Source organism: Camelus ferus, chromosome 13 (genome assembly GCF_009834535.1).
Source record: "Camelus ferus isolate YT-003-E chromosome 13, BCGSAC_Cfer_1.0, whole genome shotgun sequence".
NCBI lineage: Eukaryota > Metazoa > Chordata > Mammalia > Artiodactyla > Camelidae > Camelus > Camelus ferus.
In genome coordinates this window covers 66,770,209-66,792,042 of record NC_045708.1, presented here as the reverse complement: position 1 = coordinate 66,792,042, position 21,834 = coordinate 66,770,209, and the positions used below count along the sequence as shown (strand labels likewise).

The following is a 21,834-nucleotide window of genomic DNA, read 5'->3' as shown; positions in this document are numbered from 1 at the left end:
TTACCGTCATACCTCCCAGTTTAGTTCCAGTTACACTGAATTACAAAAAACTTACCGTTTTAGGAATTGTGGTAGGCAAAATAATTATCCACCAAAGACGTTCATGCCCCAACCCCCAGAACCTTGTGAATATGTCACCTTACATGTCAAAGGGGAATTAAGACAGCAGGTAGAATTAAGGTTATTAATCACCCAGCCTTAACATTGAGAGTCCTGGACTATCCAGGTGGGCCCAATGTAATCACTAGGGTCCCTCAGAGCAAAAGAGGAAGGCAGAAGAGGAGTCACGGGAGAAGAACTGGAGACATAGGAAGAAATGAGCCAAGGAATACAGGCAACCTCAAGAAACCAGAAAGAGCAAGGAAATGAATTTTCTCCAACAACCTTCAGCTTATGAGATCCATTTCAGACTTCTCAATTATAAAACTGTAATAATAAGTTTATGCTGTTTTAAGCCACTAAGTTTGTGGTAATTTGTGACAGCAGCCACAGAAAACAAATACAGGATTTTTTTTCAAAAGTTTCATGAGACAAGTAGCAGAAGTTAATGCTATCTCCTACTTAGTTATATTAGTTGTCAAAGTCTAGTAGGCTTCAATCCACAAAAAAGGAAGTGATAAATAAAACTAAGCAGTAAGTTAGGAAATACTTTGTCACAAGAAAGACCGATTTTTACATATTATTTAAGCATTTCTACTTTTATCACTGAGGCAGTCAGAATAAATTTAGAAATAAAATACCATACAATCAACCTATGTTCTCCATGAGATTCAAAACTAGATGCTAAGAGACAAGTATCAGCTGTGCAGCATCATTTCAACAAATCAAACACACACACAGTACACCACAAGTAAGGGGGAGAATGGAGGTACGTGTGACGGGAGAGGCAATGTTGCTGTTACATAAGGAAAAAAAGGAAGTGAGCTGAAATATATTGCGTTAAACATCAAACTAGGTTAATATACAGCGGAAGAAAGCTGAATTTTTCTTTCATTTCTCTCTTGCTCCCAAAGTCAGTCATTCAAGAAAGAGCTTCTAGTCAGATTTTGTTCTTAATATTAAGAAAAATATTTAGATTTCACAACAAGGAGTTGGGCTTACATAGCTTACTAAGTCCTTTAAATATCTATTTACAACATTAAGTACATACACACATACTTTATTTTTTAAAAAAACTATTCTTCGCCATTAAGGATACTAACTTGAATTTGGTGTTTGTCTATGACTCACTATATAAGCTTTTAGGGAATATACCTCTTTACCTCCCACATTTAAAATGAAAATGCCTTTCTCTTTAATTCCTTCTCCTATCCAGTATTAGGAACATCAGACAAACTGAAGATTTGAATTAACTTTTCTATTTCTTTGACATCAGATCAGAATAAGAGAAAAAATTAGTATTTCGAAAACTCCTAATTTAATGGGACAAACAGGTTTCTTGAAGACATTATGTAAATAGGGACACTGCTTTTTAAAGTAGAGCTTTTGTAAGCATTAGTTAAAGCTAAAATTATACTGCCTAGCACACGATTGGCATTAAAATGTTCTTTTAGAGGAATAAAAACAATGATTAATTACCTATTTCAATGAAGTTCTAATGTAAAAGTATAAAGATTAAGTAAGGTCTATGCATAATACAACGCTCTTCAATTAAGCCACTCCTTTTTTTATTTTATCACTATGTGAAAAGATAGTACTGTCATTTACTTCTTTAGAAGTACCTTTCTTAACTATTTCAATTCAACATGCAAGGAAAAGTATTTGTATTTCATTTTAAAAAGTAAGTGACTTTTCTCACACAGATTTCTGGAAGATATGCACATATGTTAAAGTATGATAAAGGCTTTACAACTGACACTGGGTATTACCTACCACAGGTAATTTACACTTACTACATGTCAGTCTTATGTTTTCCAACACAAAATAGTTTTATTGTCAGTTTTATGCTTTCAGGTATTCAATGGATTTTTTTATTGAGCACCTAATATGTACAAGGCAAGAGAGAAGGTAGATCCAAAGTATACGAACAGATTTATACATTAGAAAAATGCTGGCTTTACAATAAGATTTTGGAAGATTTTTACATATATAGGTTGAACCATATGAAAATGCCAGTATCAGTCTGATTTTGAGCTAAAAAACAATTTCATATGGCTCAACCAACAGACTAGATAAAGTAGGTAACTATTAGTAATTAGCATTCTATAATGCCTAATACTTATATTTCAAATGTACAATATTTTACAATCATAAATAAAAATAAATTTTATATTTTTAAATTATAAAATATTTTTGCTTCATAAAAATAACTTTGTTTTACAAGTCATAGTGGGATATTATAACAAATAAACTACTCTATACACACAGCTTTTGGAAATCAATCAATTAATCATTATCTTTATTTTTCCATTACATATTTATGGCTTACTTCACATGAATTATATGTTGTCACCTCCGGGTAAAAATACAAAGATTAATCAGTTAGAATGCTACACTATAAAATTTATGGTTTGAAGAGATACAGATAATTATTATATATACCAGAATGTTAAAAGTAGTCAAAGAAAAATTCAAAGGAAGATGGGATCAATTTTAGCTGAAGGAATCCAAAACGGTTTTGTGGGCTGTTAATATAGATTGGAACATGTCAAGTTTGGAAGAGTGTGGAGAGGAAAGCCTGGATAGATGGTCAGGTACTTTCAAATGAGGAAAAAGAATGAAAAGTCTTGGGAGCACTTAAAAAAAGGGAAAAAAAGTGCTAGAAAGAACCTCAGATTTTAATAATAGCTTGGTTTGTCAACTGAATATATGAACAGGAAACATTTCTTCAACATATTTTATCAAGCCCTCGGAGATTATTCTGAAAATCAATGGTACTACATAAGAGCCATGAAATTCACATTCTAATGTTGAAATACATGATACAGAAATCAACTGTGTGAATTACTATTGCAGGTAGTGGTAATGCAGTGAAAGGGATAAGGAGACACAGGGTTGCTATTTTACATAGGACAGTAATGAAGGGCTCGCTGAAATGGTAGCATTTGAGCAGAAACTGTAATAAAGTGAGAGAGAAAGCCAGGAAAGCACTTGGGAGAAGAGCTACTTAGGCAGAGACAGTAAATGCAAAGGCCGTGAGGTAAAAGCGTACCTGGTAAGTTCAAGGGATAGCAGAGAAGCCAATATGGCTAGAGTGTAACGAGAGAAAGTGTTTCAGAAGATCAGATCAGAAGGTAGCCAGGGGGAAATCATGTACGAACTTGCAGAATCACAGTAGGGACTCTGGGTTTTGTTCTAAAATTGCTAGAAAGCCACTGGAGTGTTTTGCACAAGAGTGAACATATCTGATTTATCTTTTGAAAGGACAACTCTGGGTATAACATGCACTGGGGTAATAATTTTATACAGAATCCAATAACCAGAGTTCTGAAGACGACTGTCTATTGCCAAGCTGAATCAATTATGCCTATCCCTAAATCTGGGCCCCAGCATCAACAACCCTTGTGAAGGCTACCATCATTCACCAGTCTGTCTACATAACCAATCTAAGAATCTTCTTCAACTCTTCCTTCTTCCCCACATCCAGACACCACATATTTATTCTACCAAAATCACGTGACTCTGTCTTCTTTCTTTTCATTGTTATAAGAGGCATAAAGCATGTTTAACTTGGACTACTACAAAAGTCTGTTTAAACTTGCTGCCTGAAGACCTGACCCTCTCTAATTAATTCCCCAAGTCTGAGGAAGATGGATGTAAATTTTCTAAATTTTAAATCTGATTGCGATTTTCTCTGCTAAAAGCCTTTCAGCAGCTCCATGTATCTTGTAAGACAGAATCTCAGCTGCTTAATTTTGTACAAAGTACTTTATAATCTGGTTTGTCTCTCCTTATGCTCCACCTCTCACTACACCTCATTTACTTAAAGCTAGCTGTCACCAGTGGGGAACAGAAAAAAAGTTCTGTTGGAACCACCTGGAGGACTTTCCCCAAATAAAATATGCCCTTCTGGAGATTCAGATCTATTATTCATAAGGGCATGGCCTTTCATTGAAATAACCGCTAGAGTTGACGACTATTACTATTAGAAGTATATTCCACCCACCCTCAGGCATGTCGAATGAGAAATAGAGTGAAACCTTCTACTACAGCCACAGGAAAGCTCTTCCGATCTTGAGAGCCAGCCGCGCTATTCCACACTTTCTTACCCTATGAACACTGGGTTTACCCACATCACTGTCTCTAGAAAGTTAATTCCTTCTTAAACTCCAAATCATCCTTCAAATCTTATACTAAGACTTTATTTCTTCTGGCAATTAAGTGATTCTTCTCCACTGTACTTCAAAGTAACGTAAATATACCACTATTATATACTGTAATTATTTACATGTGAAATCTACTTTTTAGATAGAGGGTCTCTTGAAAGCAGGATATTACCTGTCGAGTATCTATCATGTGTAAGGCACTAGCTTTATCATATTCACACCCGAGTCCAGCATAATAGCTATCAAACTGTGACGTTCTTAACGAAAAAATAAAATTAATTAATATCCCACATAACTTCAATCTATAATTTTCCCTAATCTCATAAAGATACACTCTGACCCTTTGAGAGCTTTAGAGATGAGAAATGAAATAGTTAAGACCAAATCTAGACAAGAACAACTGGCAGGCTTACCTCCGAGACTACAGCAGCTGTTCAATATGCTGTGGACTTCCATTCAACCCCTTCTCAAATTAATGAATCTCTTAATTAAAAATAAAAGGCTACTGGTAAATTATCTATTTGTTCTAGCAAGCTGCTCATAGCCCTGTTCATTTTGGACCTGTGGTTATCATAAATTATCTGTTTTACTTTTAATACATCCATAAACCTTTAAATTTGGGGCAGAGGTAGTCAGGGGTGCCCTCTTAATTCATCCATCTATCAATACATACACTTACTTTTCCTATAACTTCAAAGGGTTCATGGACCTCCCAATCTAATCCATCAACCTTAGATTAGAAACCTTACTCCAGAAGGTGTTTCAATTCTAAAACACTCAGCATAATATGGTGCATTCACAGTTCTAAGAACATAGTATTTGCCTTAAAAAAAAAAAAAAGTTCCAAAGTAGCATTTGATAAAAATGACCCCCCTCCTAAAGGTCAATACTAAAAGTAACAGAAAAACCAACTCTAACACCCCATAATAAATGTTCAAAGTTAGTGCAGTATGCTATCAAATATTATATCATGTAAGTAATATCTCAAGTAGAAACAAATGTATTTCTCTAAAAATAATTTAGAAATTCTTTTGAAATATGGTATACCATCTAATTTTCATAATTAAGCTGAAAAAAATCTTATTTATAACTATACACATTTATCTCACAAATTTCATATGAGTGGGTAGGTAGGGTGCATGGCTCCAAGCACAGATTCCCACTGTCCCCTCCCTCCCCTTGATTTAAATTTCTTCCTTTAAAAGAAAAAGAGAGAAAACAAATACCTAATAACTTTTGTTCTAAAATTACTCAAGAAATATCTATTAAAATATGGAAGAAACATTAATTTGCAGAGGCAAAAATCTTTAAAATAAGTTGAAAGTAAAAAGGTGAATTTTATAATTCACCTTTCTAAGACTTTTTGAAATCATAAAACTATAGAACCTTATCTTAGAAAGAACCTTCATGATAATCTGGTTCAGTTGTTCCTAACATTTTCTCTTCCACATTATACCTCAGAAGAAGGACACATTTCCATTTGTAACAACCCCTCCTTGTAACAGATTTTCAATTAGGAGTTACATGTCCACTCACACCAGATTCGCCAAGAACCTAAAGATGTAGTCCAAACAATCACTAATGATAGAATGTCTTCTCTTTTCATTTGTACTTTCTTAAAGATTTGTATGTAGTGATGGAAAACTAGAGTTTAAATTTTTAAAAATAAATTTCTTGTTTTAGAACATATTTAGATTTACAGAAAGGTTGCAAATATAGAGAGTTCCTGTATACACTTTACTCAGACTCAAAAATTTTTTTATTGATTTGTTTTGGTAAAAATAGCAATTAAAAATATTATTTTAGAAATCATTTGTTTCCAACTTGTTTTACTGTCAATTATTACAAATTCAAAGCTAAAATGGTCTGAGAAATCATAATACATTGTTTAAACAGAAAAATCACCAAAAGCATAAAAACGCAAAAAAAGTGGTACTAAATAGACTCTGAAAAGGACACTTGTTTATAGTAAGAGTTGTTTAAACAAGAAGGAAGACCATCATCTTGTTCAACCTCAGCTGTTGAACATGCCATGAGTATTGATGTTGGGTTTCAAATAAATTTTATCAGGCAGGTAGGTGAATTCATACATATAGAATCTGGGAATAATGAGGATTGACTATACACCTACATTTATTTACTGTACTTACCTTTGAAGATCCATTTGAATACATCTGTATCATGTTCTCTGCACCTTGTTTTACTTTAAGTTCTATATCCAATTGCTTTTGTAAGGCCATCAATCTATTATTGCTGGTGGAACAACGAGGGTCACTACTGGGCGTATCTGGAGTCCTTGGGCAATCTGTAAATCAAATAGTATATTAAAAACTACTTACTATTTGAAACATACTTACTAGGACCAACTGTTGTCTAAAATTGGAAGTTAATATTTGCAAAGAATAAAGAATAGGGTTTGAGACGAGCTTGAAGGTGTTTAAATGGAATCTCCTTACACTTTCAGGTAATATAAGAATTAAAGCCAAGAAAACATTCAAGTAGAGTTGAAGGACCATCTACCAGGGATACTGTGTAGAAGTGATTACACTGAGTCTGAAGCTGAGGTAGATCACTGCCCTAACTTTTTCTAACACTATTATTTTAAATTAAATCAAATGAATTTGACTAGTCTATGCAACAATTAAACTAAATTCTCTACTTATTATCTGATTGGTTAGAGAACAAAGCATATTCAAACATTATACAAATTCCAGTAAAGTAATTCTCTGTAAATAGGACTAAGGGTCCTTCAAATATAATACCTGCATTAATTAGTAATAACTTAAGTGTATGCATAAAAGCCTTCACATTTTGTTTTCTACTATGATGGCAGGGGGTGTAGGAAGACCAAAAAATCACGTCCCTTGCTCTCATAAAGGATACCATGGTGCTTACATTTTGAAACAAAAACAAAACCAAAACACCTCAAATAGAACACTGTAATTATTCTGGGTAATCCGTTATTGTTGAAACACTTCTAATAATTCTACCACGTATCTAAAATTCTTCATATTGAAGTTCATTACTTTGGGTTTTAGCCACACTAGGTCCCTTGCTCAGTTAAAAAAAAAAAAAAAAAAGACTAGGGTGCTAGATCTGGTTTAGCTATAAGTAACATGGTAATCACCAGAAAGCTGCGTGAATTGCAAGTCACTTAACCTTTGTGCTTCAGGGTTCCCTCTCTCCTCTGCAATAAAAGATGGTGTGACTGACCAATTCTAATGAATGTGTTTCATATTTGTGTTTTAAACTCCTTTAAAAAATTCACTAGTTAAAAGTTATTTATGTTTCAATATTACTTAACAATATTTATTTAAACATAATTCGTTAATTAACTTAACAAAATACAGATACTATGCTAGATATTGATATAAAATAATACTATTCTATCATTTATATACTGCTTTACAAGGTGTAAGTCCTGATCTAAGTGCTTTACTGACTCATTAACCCTCATAACAGCCCTGTAACAAGCATCACACCTACATTACAGAAAGGAAACTAGGGCACAGGGAGGTTAGGAAACTGGCCTGGTCATACAGCTAGTAAGTCAGCTCTGCTCCAAAGTCCATCATAATAATTGCCCGGCTATGCTGCCTCTTTGCTATCGAAAAGCCTTGTACACAGCTGTACTAGACTGTGTACATGTGTGCATACTCACACATGTACCAGGGTACTTACGCACACACAGGTACGTGTATATGTGCATATCAATCCTAAAATAACCTTTTGAGACAGATATTATCCACATTTTACACATCAGGAAATAGGTAAAGTTACAGTTATTAGCTAGGATTCAAATTCAAGAAAGGTTTCTATTGTAACTGAATTTCCCAAATTACAAATGAGCTGCTCCAAAAGTTGATTTTTACAAGTGACATACACTTACACAAAACTAACATAAAAGGTAGGTAAGTTTTCAGATCTGGCTCACAAAATAAGTACTTAACATGCTGCTATGGACGAAATGTTTGTGTTCCCCCCAAATTTGTACCCTGAAGCCCTAATGTGAGGGTGCCTGGACGTGAGGTCTTCAGGAGGTAACTAGGTCATAAGGGCAGTCTCTGCCTGTTATGTGAGGATGTGCTGAGAGGACACTGTCTACAAACCAGGAAGACGGCCGTCACCAGAACCCCGACCTGGCCGGCGCCGTGACCGCAGAGCTCTCAGCCCCGGGAACTGTGAGATGTACATTCCTGTTGTTTGAGCCACCTGGTCAGTGGTGCTTTGTTAACACAGTCTAGACTAAGAAATATAAACAAACACACCACACATGATAGCAGTTGTGCCTAGGTCTGAATCTCAGTTTTGGCACCAAGGTTCAGTACAAACCATGTGATATGGGATAAATGACTTCACAGCTCTGTGCTTCATCTTCCTCATCTGTCAAATAGTGAAAATAACATCTACCTCACAGGATTGTGACTAAATAAGCTATGTGTAAAGAGCTTAGAAGAGGGCATGGTGCGTAATAAACACTCAATAAACATTAAACAGTAGTGGTCACTGCACAAGTGTTAAGTATATCTCTGTTGAGTCCATAAATGAACTACACGGTACAGCAATGACTGAAAAGTATATTCAGATCTGTGAACAGTTAGGTTTTCTTCCTCCCATTCCTTTTATTTTATTTTTTCACATAAATAATATAAGACTCTTGGAAGAAACAAAAATTACACAAAATTTGGTACATAGTTAATTTATAGTAAGCACATTTTTAAAAAGAGTTGGAATGCATTAAGAGTAAAAGGCCCTCTGTTGAGAAGAGTACAGAAATGTGTTGTTTGTAAAATACTTGATTGTGTTTAGCCTTGGATGAGAAAAAGAAATGATTCTTGCCTAAATATTTAAATAACTGTCTATGAAAGAAGCTGTCCACTTACTATTACCTCACAGGGCAGAGAATTAGAACCAATGGGTAAAAGTAGTGAGCACAAAAATGTTATCAGAGGATAAAGAGAAATTCCTTGCATTTTGAATTATCTAACAATGAAATGGTTTGCCTTAATATGTAATAAAATCCCCTCTCTCTGGAAGCATTTACATAGAAACTAGATTACAATCTGTTAAAGATAATATACAAGAAATTCTTGCACATTAAAGCAAGTTGTCTAAGACACTGAAATACCCATTGATTCTAATAGTCTGTGAATTCATAATAACATTATAAGACTTAACACTTTTTATGGAAAAAATATATCCTCAGTTTTAATAAGAACTATAAGAACATAAGAAATAATACAATGTTAAGAGTCTGGGCTCGTGAGGTCAGGATGCCCGGGTTAAAATCCTGTGGCTGTTACTTACTGGTGTGGTCTTGATCGTATACTTACTTAATATCTCTGTGTTGCAGTTACCCAACCACAAATTGGAGGTTACTATGAAGATAAATCCTGTATAGTGTTTCAGCCAAAGTGTAGGGGTCAATAAAATTACATGTCAGGGCTCAGTTAAATAGCTAATATTTCTGCCATTCAATCTTCAAAGGAACTCACAAAGGTTTGTGATATAACCTCATTTTACAAACAAACAAACAAAAAAACCTCAGAGAGGTTAAGTAATTTGCAAAGGTCACAAAAGTATAAGCCAAGCCAGGAATTTAACTTAGATAAATCTTATTTTACAAAGCTCAGTTTTTAGAAACACTTTTAGAAACACTTTCCCATCTCCTTAGATTTCACCTACTTTCCCTTTTAATCCGCTACTTTTCTTCTCTCCATTTTTTCTTAAAGATTATGGTAAGTTGCAGCATTATAAAACGTGGTTGCCAGTATATCTGTTAAACATTTTTGTTCATAGTGAAACATATTTCAAACAGGGGTAACCAGAACTCTGCAATAATGTTCTCTTCATTTAAAAAAGCAATAAAAAAAACTCCATGAGATGAAATTCTTTTTCTACTCTTAAAGAACCACCTTTAAATTATAAGAGCAAATGTCGCATCCACTCTTAAGCACACACTTAAGACCAGAGACAACCAGTGTTGACTAGGCAGTGGAGATAAGGGAACCCTTGTGCACTGTTGATAGGAATGTAAATTGGTTCAGCCACAAAGGAAAACAGTATGGAGGTGCCTCAAAAAATTAAGAATAGAATTAGCATATGATCTAGCAATCTCACTCCTGGGTATATATCCAAAGGAAATGAAAATAGGATATCAAGGAGATATATGCACTCCCATGTTTACCTCAGCATTACTCACAATAGCCAAGATACAGGAGCAATCTAAGTGCCCACCAACAGATGAATGGATAAAGAAGATGCGGTATGTATTTATACAATGGAATATTATTCAGCCACGAGAAAGAAGGAAATCCGGCCATTTGCAACAACATGGATGGATCTTGAGGGCATTGTGTTAAGTGAGATAGATCAGACAGAGAAAGGCAAATACGATGTCACTTCTGTATGCAATCCAGAAAAGCCCAGATCTTACAAAAGCAGAGAGCAGAATGATGGTTACAAGAGGCTGGGGGAACTAAGGATGTGTAGTTTAAGAATACAAACCTGGAACTAGTAGATAAAGTGAGTTCTGGAGATCTAATGCACAGCATAGTAATTACAGACAACAATACTTACTATAAACTTTAGAGCTGCTAAGAGACCAGATCTTAATTATTCCCATCACAAAAAAAATGATAATGATGTGACAGAGGTGTCAGCTAATGCTGTGGTGGTGACCATACTACAATATATGAGTGTATCAAATCAGTATGTTGTACACCTTAAACTCACACAGTGTTATATATGAGTCAATTATCTCAATAAAAATAATTTAAAAAATTTTACACATCAAAACATTTGTGATGCAGCTAAAGTAATACTTAGGGAATATTCAGAATCTGTGAACACACATATTAGGGGACAAAAAGAATAAATTTAAAGTGCTAAGCATCTGTCTTAGTTTTTTTTTAACCTAATAATTTCAAAAATGGGAGAAAGGAATTAATAAAGATTAGGATAGAGATTAACAAAATAGAAACAAAAACAAAAGAAAGTATCAGTAAAGTTATTTTTTGTGAAGAGGGAAGACTAGTAATATGGCAAATCTTGGAAAGTGGTCAAGGAAGAAAAATGAACATGCCAATACTAGGAGTGAAAGAAGGGAACGTTACTACAGATGTATACTGACTTTGAATAGATACTAACACAGATATTATGTTACGTCAATAACTTTGAAAATCATATAAAATGGAGAACATCTTAGGAAATTATAATTTCACAAGAAGTAACTCAGGAAGAGATAAAAATCAAGGTGCTACAAAACACCTCAAATAAATTACATAGTTAGAAGACACTTGCAGTCTTCAAGCACCTGACACTGTAGGTTGGCTAACTTAATACTCCTGTGCCCAGTCTCCTCTCTTGCTTTAAATAAGAGGCAGGTTAAGGGGAAAACAAAATAAATAAAGAAACAACGCCCCCCACCCCACATTTCTCAGTCTTACTTGCAGTTGGGACCTAGGGAGAAAGCAGTGAGTGCAGGGTACATGTGACCCAGTTCCAGGACAGAGAGCAGCAGACATCTGTACCTTTCTGCTTCTGAGAATGCTTTTGCTTTTCTGAACAAAAAAGACTTGTTAGGTTTTCATCATCCTGGTGAAGTAAAACTTGGATTTTAACAAGAGCCCAAGAAAAGGCCTGAGGAATCCTACAACGTGGGGTCAGTCAGATCAGGAATAACATGATTAAACACAGGAACCTTAAAAGGTTGTCATCCATAACGGCTGAATTATGTGTTGACTTGCCTTTGGCTTGGGGTGACTGGGGGGAGGGGAAATGGATATTCTTTAAAAATTCCTATTGCTCTCAATATAGGTCTGAGGCAAGAAATCATACATGGCCCCGTAAAATTAAGGTTAAATTGTATTTTAATTGACCTCAGACTGATAATGCTTTCAGATATCTTACAGAAACAAACATAAATCCTCTTTGAAAGAAGGTACTTTAAATCCAGACCTACAATAATTCCCACAGATAAAGTTCCAGGGAAAATGTGCACACAATTAGAAATCACAAAGCACAGGCAGGAAGAAAAATCATCACGAGAGAAATAAACTCCAGGAGCAGCATGGCCAAGATTTCATTTGTTGTCATTATCTCACACAAAACATGAAAACATATTATTTAATATGTAAAACTAAAAAAAAAGGTATCAAAAGAATGACTAGGACAAGACACTATCAAAAATTACTAAGATTAACAAAACAGAACTTGTAGTATTAAAAAATAAATATACCAGAAGTTAGAAATACAATATATGTGATTGAGAGCAAAGTGGACACACGCAAAGAAAGTACTAGAAAAATGGAGACAGACTTGAAGAAGCTACCATGCGTTTAACCTGAGTTCCAAAGTTAGAGTGGAGGGAATACAGGTGGTACAAGATTCAAAGGGATAGGGGCCAAGAACTTCCCATAATCAACGAAATACACAAATCTCAGATTCAGAGATCTACAAATCCCAAGTAGCTTAAATGAAAGAAAATCTAGCCTACTATACTCAAAGAACAAAACACTGCAGATAAGAGTTTCTTAAAAATAGCTGGGGAGAAAAGGCAGAATATCTGCATAGCTCCAGCCATTGTACTGCCGGCTGCCAGCTCAACAGGGGAATCCAGAAGACAGAAAACAGTAGTTTCCAGGTACTGAGAGAAAATAAATTTCAAAGCAGAATGATGTATCAGGGGAAATACGTTTACAAAGTATATACCTTTAGGAAGGAGAAAAACCCAAAATGTCTAGAAGGAAGATCTGAGAAGCACTGAAGAAATGGTGAACAAAGAAAATGATAAACATGGGTAATTATAAACCGACAATGAATATATAAATTAGTAACAATTAGATCTACTTTGTGGAACTGAAGATAAAATGACAGAACTAGAAATACGGACAACAAAGGCACGTAAGTTAAGAGGAGTTAAGCAGACCGAAGTTAAAGCATTCTAGGTTTTGTTACATGGTGTGGGAAGCGGGTGTATGAGTCAGAGTCTAGTTGACAGAAACAGAAAGCACACCAGACATTTTGAACAAAGGGAATTTAACATAGGGACTTGGTTATATCATATGTGTATCCAGATATTATGCTAAGGACTTGAGTAAAACACTGAAAAAATTCCTTTTCTCAAAGAGCTCAGAGTCAGGTTCAATCTGTATGTACCTATAAACAGGTATGTGTTTATACAAATAACAGTATATGTATGTATATATGAACATTTTCAAATACACTGCCAAACTGAAAAAACTGTGTAGTTAGTCTTCCAGATTCTACCAATCTACATACACACACACACACACACACACACACACACACGTATAGAGACATTAAAAAAAGATACAGCAAAAATAAATGGTAGGAGGAAAAGTGAGAAAATTAGATTTGGGAGGAACAGTAGCAGAAATTTAAGTAACAGGTCAAGCCAGGTCATATGAAAGGCATCTATGAAATGATACAAATTTGCACTATATTCTGTAGGGAATGGAGAGCCACTGAAAGGTTTACAGCAAGTAACAGGATCAAATCTGAATACTATACAAAAAATACTGCTAACAATGTTTACATCAGATTGGACAAATACTGAGCTTGTAAGCTTTGGCAGGAAGGACAGAGAAGAGAGACAGATCTGAGACCTACGTCATAGGTAGACTCCACAGGGCTGGGTGACTGGACTTACTTTGGACAGTGATAGGAAAAGAAAGGAAGACATCTGAGTAAAAGTCAGGTTTTAGATATGGATTACTTGGGTCATGCCATTAACAGGACAGAAAACAAAGGGAAAGGTTTAGAGGTACTGTTCCCAGAAAGAAGAGTTCAATTTTAAACATGATAAGAGGCAAAGCCAATAGGATATTCAGGTAATTCCCATAAAGTTATAAGGCTATAAATTATCAGATGAAGCCCAGAAAACTCATCTTGGCTTGAAATACCACTCTGGATGTCAGCAGAAAAAATTATATGGTTAAAATCTCCCTAGGGATGAGGTTTTCCAAGGTCAGAATTCAAAAGGTGGATTTGTTAGTAGTTTCCCCAACAATGTGTAGAAAAACAGATACACTGTTTCTGGTGCTTTTAGTATTTTCTCTAAATCTCTAACTGAGCATTTGGCTTCCAAAATGAGCTGAGCTCTAGCACATAGGAACAATCTCAATCCTTACAAGGCTACTGACTCCTTAAGGCTCAGCCTTGCACTGGTTCCTTGATTCTCTCGCAGGTTAGTAATGTAACTGACCTGGAATCTTTACCTCCCAGCCCCAGGAAAGCTTCCTCAGATTATACTTACATCCAAACAGGGGTTTCATGTTCAGAATTAGAAAAGCTTAGTTAGATGCTTCATACTTGACCTTTCCTCAAGCTATTAAAACCTTTGTTCACAAAACACCTTAGGAAAAAACAATATGTATATATATATATATATATATATATATATATATATATATATATATATATATATATATATATACACATAGTCTGTATCTTGCTTGTTTTACAAACAAGAAGAACGAGGCCTGGAGGGCTTGCAAGTGGCACACAACCTCCTAACTACGTGATGGTCCAGCTGGGGTGAGACCTCAGATCACACAAACTTGGTGTTTATTTTATATCCAGCTGATTCCCAACACGCAATATTCATAAAGTGGTGCTAGTACAGCCAGGAAGTCTGCTTTATAGACAAGGCTATTTATTGCATTAAAAAAATAGGAGGAAACATAACTGAAGTAAACCTAGCCAAAGCAAAACTAATGAAAGCATTAGAAGTACTCAGCTTACTATTTATATCTATCTCCTTTACAAACTTCAATCTCTAAGTCTCTTGCTTGCTGTTCACTGGTCAACATTTTGGTTTTCACTTAGTACTTATAAACTGATATTTAAAAAATAAACTGCTCCAGATTCTTGACATGTGTCACAATTAAATTAACTAGATTCCCCCCCAAATCCACCTTTCTTGTTTAAACAGATATGCTTACCTTATACAGCCATCTGGAACCTGCTCATTCTATAATAAATGCTCACTGATTATTAATGGATGCTTAATCAGTTATTTTGTATACTTAGGATGACCTTTATTCGATGTCATTAACTGAAGAATTTTGCTGAAGTATTTTATAACTCCTGGTTGGGCTTTCTTAGTATTTTATAAAAATAGCATGGATAAGACTGTGGGTTGTAAAATTTTTTGTTTAAGGTGAAATGTGCAATCTAGGCATTAAAAATTTCAGAGCTGCTTATATCTGTTATATTATATCTTAATATCTGAAAACTGCACATTGTGTATCTTCTTCACTCTGTACATAACTCTGTACCTAAGGCATGCACAGTTCTTTCCTAAATTCTCCTTAAGATGGTGCTACTTTATTACGTTTTTCTTTCCTCTTCCTAATTACAATAATATATATTATCAACCACTATACACCTGTTAGACTGGTTAAAAAACACATTGTCAATGTCAAGTGCTGGAGAGGATGGAGAACAACCGGAACTTTCATATATTGCCGGTGAGAATGAAAAATAACATAGCCACTCTGGAAGACATTTTGGCACTTTATAATGTTAAGCATACTCTAACATATAACTTAGCAATCACACTCCTAAGTATTTATGAAAGTGAACTGAAAACATGTTCACACAAAAACCTTTTCAAGGATAGTTACAGCAGCTTTACTGATAATTGTCCCAAACTGGAAAACAATCCTAATGTTCTTGGTGAATGAATGGAGAAGCAAAGTGTGGTACATCTATACAATGGACTACTACTCAGCAATAAAAGAATGAGTGATTGATAAATGCAACAACCTGGATGAACTCAAAGAGCAATATGGTGGGTGGAAGAAGCCAGTCTCAGTAGGTTATACACTTTATGATTCCATTTACATGATATTCTTGGAAAGCAAACTGTTAAGTGACAGAGAACAGACCAGTGGTTGCCAGAGAATATGAAGTAGGAGAGGGTGTGACTACAAAGGGATAGTGCTCTTCCTGTTCCTGATTGTGCTGGTGTTTAGATCAGCCTATCTGTATCTTAAAATTCATGGACCGATGCACCTCAAAATAATCAATTTTACTATGTATTACCTTAAAAATATATATCATCAAAGAATTCAAGTATTAGGGATCTGTGAATCATATATTCTCATGATTTTAGCAAAAACAATCCCAGGGGTGAATTAATGACCACAGCTGGTTACCTAATGGCAATCCTTTCCTTAGGCATTCACAACTTAATATAAAATATGTTTACTTCAAAATGGGAAATTCAATCAGAAATAAGGAATATACAGAAATTACATAAACAAACCAGGTCACACTTTTATTTTAATATATATAAAATTCAACCATAATTTCTATGTCACATTTAGGTGGACAGGCCAACAAAAAAAGAAATTTAAATTCTCAGTTCTACTCATTCAAGAAAGACTTCATAATCTACATTTTAGTCATTAAAAAAGAAAAATCCCTCAATATAGGCATATTCTCTGGGATTTAGAAGAATTTCCAAGGTTAACTCCAAAAAATTCCAATATTATTACTTCTATACTAAAGCAGTATTTCCTTTCTGAACATTCCAGATATTTAAGAAAACATTCAGTACCTCAAAGGGTAAAAATCAATCTAAGTTTGTGGGGTCTGAGAAAACGGAAATGGGAAGAGGTACAAGCAAAGGAAATAAGATAAAACAGAGGGGCTTACACTAAACAAAGTATTAGCTATACTTAATAAAACGAGAAATAGTCTTGTCCTCTTCTTTCGGGATGATACATAAGAGTCCAAAGATTTAGAAAAGTGGTTGTTTCTTAAGTATTTCTTTCTACAGTCTCAGGTATCAACCAAGGCTTAGATTGCTACTCTACAGAGATCCAATGAGGCATTTGGCCTCATTTTACAATATCTTTATAATCTCTATGTTGGGTAATAATAATACCCCACAAGACTATTTTTGAAGTATATGGAAGGTGAACGGGAAGCTTTGAGTATCATGGGAATGAAGAGAACATTAGAAAATTCACCTTTTACTACTCTTAAGAATAAACACTTAATATTTTACAAGTAACAGTCTGAAATGATCAGATCTTGACATTACAATAAGCAACACTTCAGAGTTTTATAGTTAAAAGCCTTAAAATTCACCTGATGAAAGTCCTTACTTTACAAATTAGAAAGCCAATCAGCAGTAAAGTTAACTATTGCAGAAGTAAGGCAAGAGTGGGCCTCCTGACTGCCGTCACAGAACTCGCCCACAGTGCGGACTTAAGTGATGTCCTCCCTGCCTCGAATCACTCACTCTGCCCGCACACTTCCAAGACAAGAGGCATTGGTCAAATACCACTGCACACATTTATTAACCCACATACTTCAGAGGACTGAAAGCAAAGTACTAGGTCCTTGAATCTTTATGTTACTAGACCTATCCTAAAATAAATTATTTTGTCCATTTTAGTATGCCATGTAAATTTTATAAAATTTTATGGCAATCTGCCCTAAAATTAATGTTGAACTACCTTTAATCCTGTGTTGTTGTCGATTGTAATGTGGTCAAATCAGTAATGAGACAAAATGAAAAAAACAAAACCCCAAAAAACTTATTACCATGTGTATGAATACACCATTTGCAAAGAGAACTATTTTTTAAAATAAATTTAAATTTTAATTAACTTGTCAAGTTCATTTCAAACAAAGTGAAGTATTAATAAGTCATAGTAGAAAGTCATATTTCATATAACACTTGCCCTGCAATTATCTGAAAAGTCAGTATTAAATGAACAGCAAAGAACGTTTCTGGATTTATTTATTCTAAAGCTTTCATTTAAGGTATTGTTCCCCAAGTTACTAAAATTTTAAAGCACCATAATAAATTATACTATGGTATTGATTACAAAAACCAATGTAAGATTTTTACTTGCTGGGATTTAAAAAAAAATAATATTCACAACTAAACACCTACTATGTTCCAGGCTCTGTAAGTCTTGAAAATAGATGAATGAAAACATGCCCCTGCCCTCAAGGATCATACAGTCTACTAAGTGATATAAAAGTATACAGAAATAAATTGTGATACAATGTGACACCACAATGAGTGGACAAAGTAGAACAGAGAAAATAATCAGAGAAAGTCAGGGAAGTTTTCACAGTGATAACCAAATTGGCTTTTGAGGGAGATAAGGAATTTGATAGTAGGACTAAAAGGTCATTTTTTTATATGAAACTCTAGAAAAGAAAAATCTAATCTGAAGTGATAGAAGGCAGACCAGTAGTTACCTAAAGCCAGGGACAGGGACTGGAGATGGACTAGGAAGTACATATACAAGAGAACCATTGAAATGATGGAAACGTTCAGGCTCACTGGCTGTAGTGATGGTTACCTAAGTATAAACATTTGTTAAAACTCATCTAATCATACATTTAAAATATGTGCATTTTATCATATGTAATTCATACAGTTCAGTAGAGTTAATTTTTTAAAGAGGACTGGGGAAACCAAATGGGCTATTTGTGTGGCAAAAACTCATTTAGATTCCAATTACAAGGTGGTTATTGGTATTGTGAGTAGGAAAATGCTTTCTCTAAATAGAGTTTAAAGCTCCAGCTCAGTTTCCTATTTTAGACCTCTTCTAAAGAAGTAATGGGCAAAAAATGTAGAGCTCGTCAGAGTTCCAACAGAACAGGCTATTTCTAAGTTTACATGACACTGCTAAAAAAAGCATTTCATAATATGAATTTCCACTTATAATTACTGAATGTGCTGGTAAGAAGATACTAGATGAGGAGTTGAAGAGTTATTTAGCTAGATTTGTAATTCTGGGCAAATTAATTCACATTTTGGGGATTATTTCAGCTCTACAATAAGAAGGCTGGTTTCTTTATGATTTTTTTCATTTTTAAGATTCAATTATTCTTACAAGATTGAAATTTCTACACAGAGAGTCTCCAGATGAAACCCCTAAGGTAAGTCCCAGAAGCTGAAAGTGATGCATTAAAACAAGTTCTATCAAGTACGTTGAGCATCAGGAGTATTTTATGCGACTTTTAAAATTGTCAATTTGTGGTTCTTAGTTAAATTTATATAGTTTCTTAAGTGTAATTTTACTTACATTTGTTTTTTATTAGCTAATCACACAGGTTTTTTAAAATTTTATAGCGCTAGATACATTATTCCACACACACTACTCCTTTTCTTCACAAATGAAGAAATTAAGGGTGATAGAGACTAAATGCCTAGCCCAATACGATCATTTCTGCACAGACAAAACTCAGATCAAATGTGTCTCGTGTGATTTTTTAAGGACAGTTTTAGAAATAAAGCACATATGAACGGACACTGACATAAATATGGAATTTTTTTCTGGAAGGATATACAACAAAAAAGCATTGCTTCCTTTAGGAAGAGGACCTGGAGCGGATAGAGGTCATTTTTCTATATTTACCTTCTGTACCACTGAAAAATTTTCAGCATGAACATCTGTTAACTCTGCTGTTTAAAAATTATGCTCTTAGGCTGGATTATGGGTTGTATTTTCTTTTCTTTTTCTATACTGAAGAAAAAAGGTAATGTTTGGCTTTTAAAATTTTCTTCTTTTTTAAATAAAATGCCTAGTGGTTTAGCTGTTAATTCAGTTGCTTAGAGCACAAAGAACAAAGATTACAGGTTTGATTAACTACATTTTCAAGGAGTAACATCCCTTGGTCACAGAATGCATTTTTAACTTTAAAGTCATCTGGCAAACTCGTGCTGCTGATCACGAGGGTGAATCAGGTAAGAGCGTGTGGTTGACTCAATACAAAACCTTAACACTGGAAAATGACTTTAAGTAATGTCTTAGTGACAAACAGTTCGAGAATAGACAGCAGTTAGTCATCTCTAAGTAAATGTTTTAATTTTCATATCTATCAACTCACTGCACTCCTGAACAGAATATAAACAAGACCTTAACTGTAGGAGAAAATACAGTCCCTGTACTTTCAGAAAAGCTAAAAACTATACATGTCATAAATCTTACTATTTTTAAAATAATACATTTCTTATTAGTATACTATATAAACATTAAATAAAATACGTATATACCTGTAACATCTTCTGGATCTGATACAACAATATGTGCATTTAGTTCCTGTAGTTTGTGATGTAATTCTTCTAATTTTTTATTTGATTTTTTCAAAATGTTGTCCACGTAAGCCAAACTTTTTTTATCTGTCGTGACTTTCCTCAGATTTTCAGCTCCTTCTTTGATTTTCAGTTCTTTTCTTATTTCTCTCTTAATTCGATCCTTGATATCATCCAATTTCTGTTGCACCATTGTATCTGAAAAGTCTAATTTTTGAACAGCACTCACATTCTCAGAAAATAGAGGACTTCGGGAATCTCCCTACAGAAAAAAATAAACATACAAATGTGGGAGTTTAGGAAAGTTAGCTGCTCAGTAAAATACGCGTTATAATAATAAAACTGTACGTAAAGCAATTCTTTAAAAACTCTGCCCACTCACTAAAAATCATTACCTGACAAATTTATATTAAAATAAACACAATACATCTACACACAAAGACACTGTTGGTTTGTATAAATAGACAATGGATTTTTGATATTCTGTGAACCTAATTTAGATCCCAATACCCACACTGTGAATCTCAGGCAAGTTATCTGACCTTTCAAATACTCCATCTCATCATTTGTAAAATCTAAATAATAATATCAGGCACTTTTCAGAGATAATGTGGTAATTCAAAATATTGTATGCAAAGCTCCAAATACAATACTTGGCCCACAACGTCACTTAACAAGTGAAAATTATTATTAAATTCCACAGGTGAGATAAAATTCTATTTTTTCTTGTATAAGAAACTTCTTAAAAATAAATATTGGCAAAAAAAAAAAAAACAAACTGTATCTTAGGACCACTTTTTAGTGAGGAATTAGGGCTCGGGAAGACTATTTTCAGAATTCTATTCATGTATTTCATGGCAAACTATCCCAACTGCTAATTTGGTTGACTCACTACATAAAAATCATTAGTAAAAAAATGTCTAAATTATGTCCTATTGATAGAACCTAAGACAATATTCATCTTAAAATGAAAATCAAATTAGGTAAGCACATCTAACGTACATTTAAAACAAGCAACGTTATGTTCTAACTATTCGTATATCTTTCACTGTTTTAAACTCCATTACTATAATACTATGAGTTTTTAAAATTTTAATTTCTGAAACACAAGAAACTAGAGTGAACTTTTACCTTGGGAAGAGGAACCGATTTTGTAAAGGACATAGAAAAGAGAAATTTATATTCCACCATGCACCCTTTATGCACCTTTTGAATCACAGATCTAATTAACTAAAAAGATTTCCTTTAATTTCTTTGTGAATTCATCATACCCATGTAAGTAAGTTCTGTTTAAATTCTTGGTGCAAACACTCTATACATCTAATTCTTAACCTCTGAAAACATGGATTTTGCAAAGCAGTGAGTTAATAGATGGAAAGACAGGGAATCTAGTCTTGGCTTTAGTACCAGTTTATCCTGTGCCAGCAGGCATACTATGCAAAAAATGAAGTAGCTGATGTATAAATTTGTCCT

At 34.2% G+C, this 21,834-nt stretch overlaps 1 protein-coding gene across 2 annotated transcripts in view; it reads right to left on the bottom strand.

The window, feature by feature from the left end:
- Positions 1-21,834, bottom strand: part of PKN2 (protein kinase N2) — a 110,938-nt gene that overhangs the window by 50,620 nt on the left and 38,484 nt on the right. For both annotated transcript variants that reach the window (XM_032494735.1, XM_032494736.1), the window contains 2 exons: positions 20,323-20,623; positions 6,416-6,570 (listed from right to left, as the gene is read on the bottom strand). In XM_032494735.1, the coding sequence (XP_032350626.1) occupies positions 6,416-6,570; positions 20,323-20,623 (456 nt within the window). The remainder of the gene's footprint in view (positions 1-6,415; positions 6,571-20,322; positions 20,624-21,834) is intronic.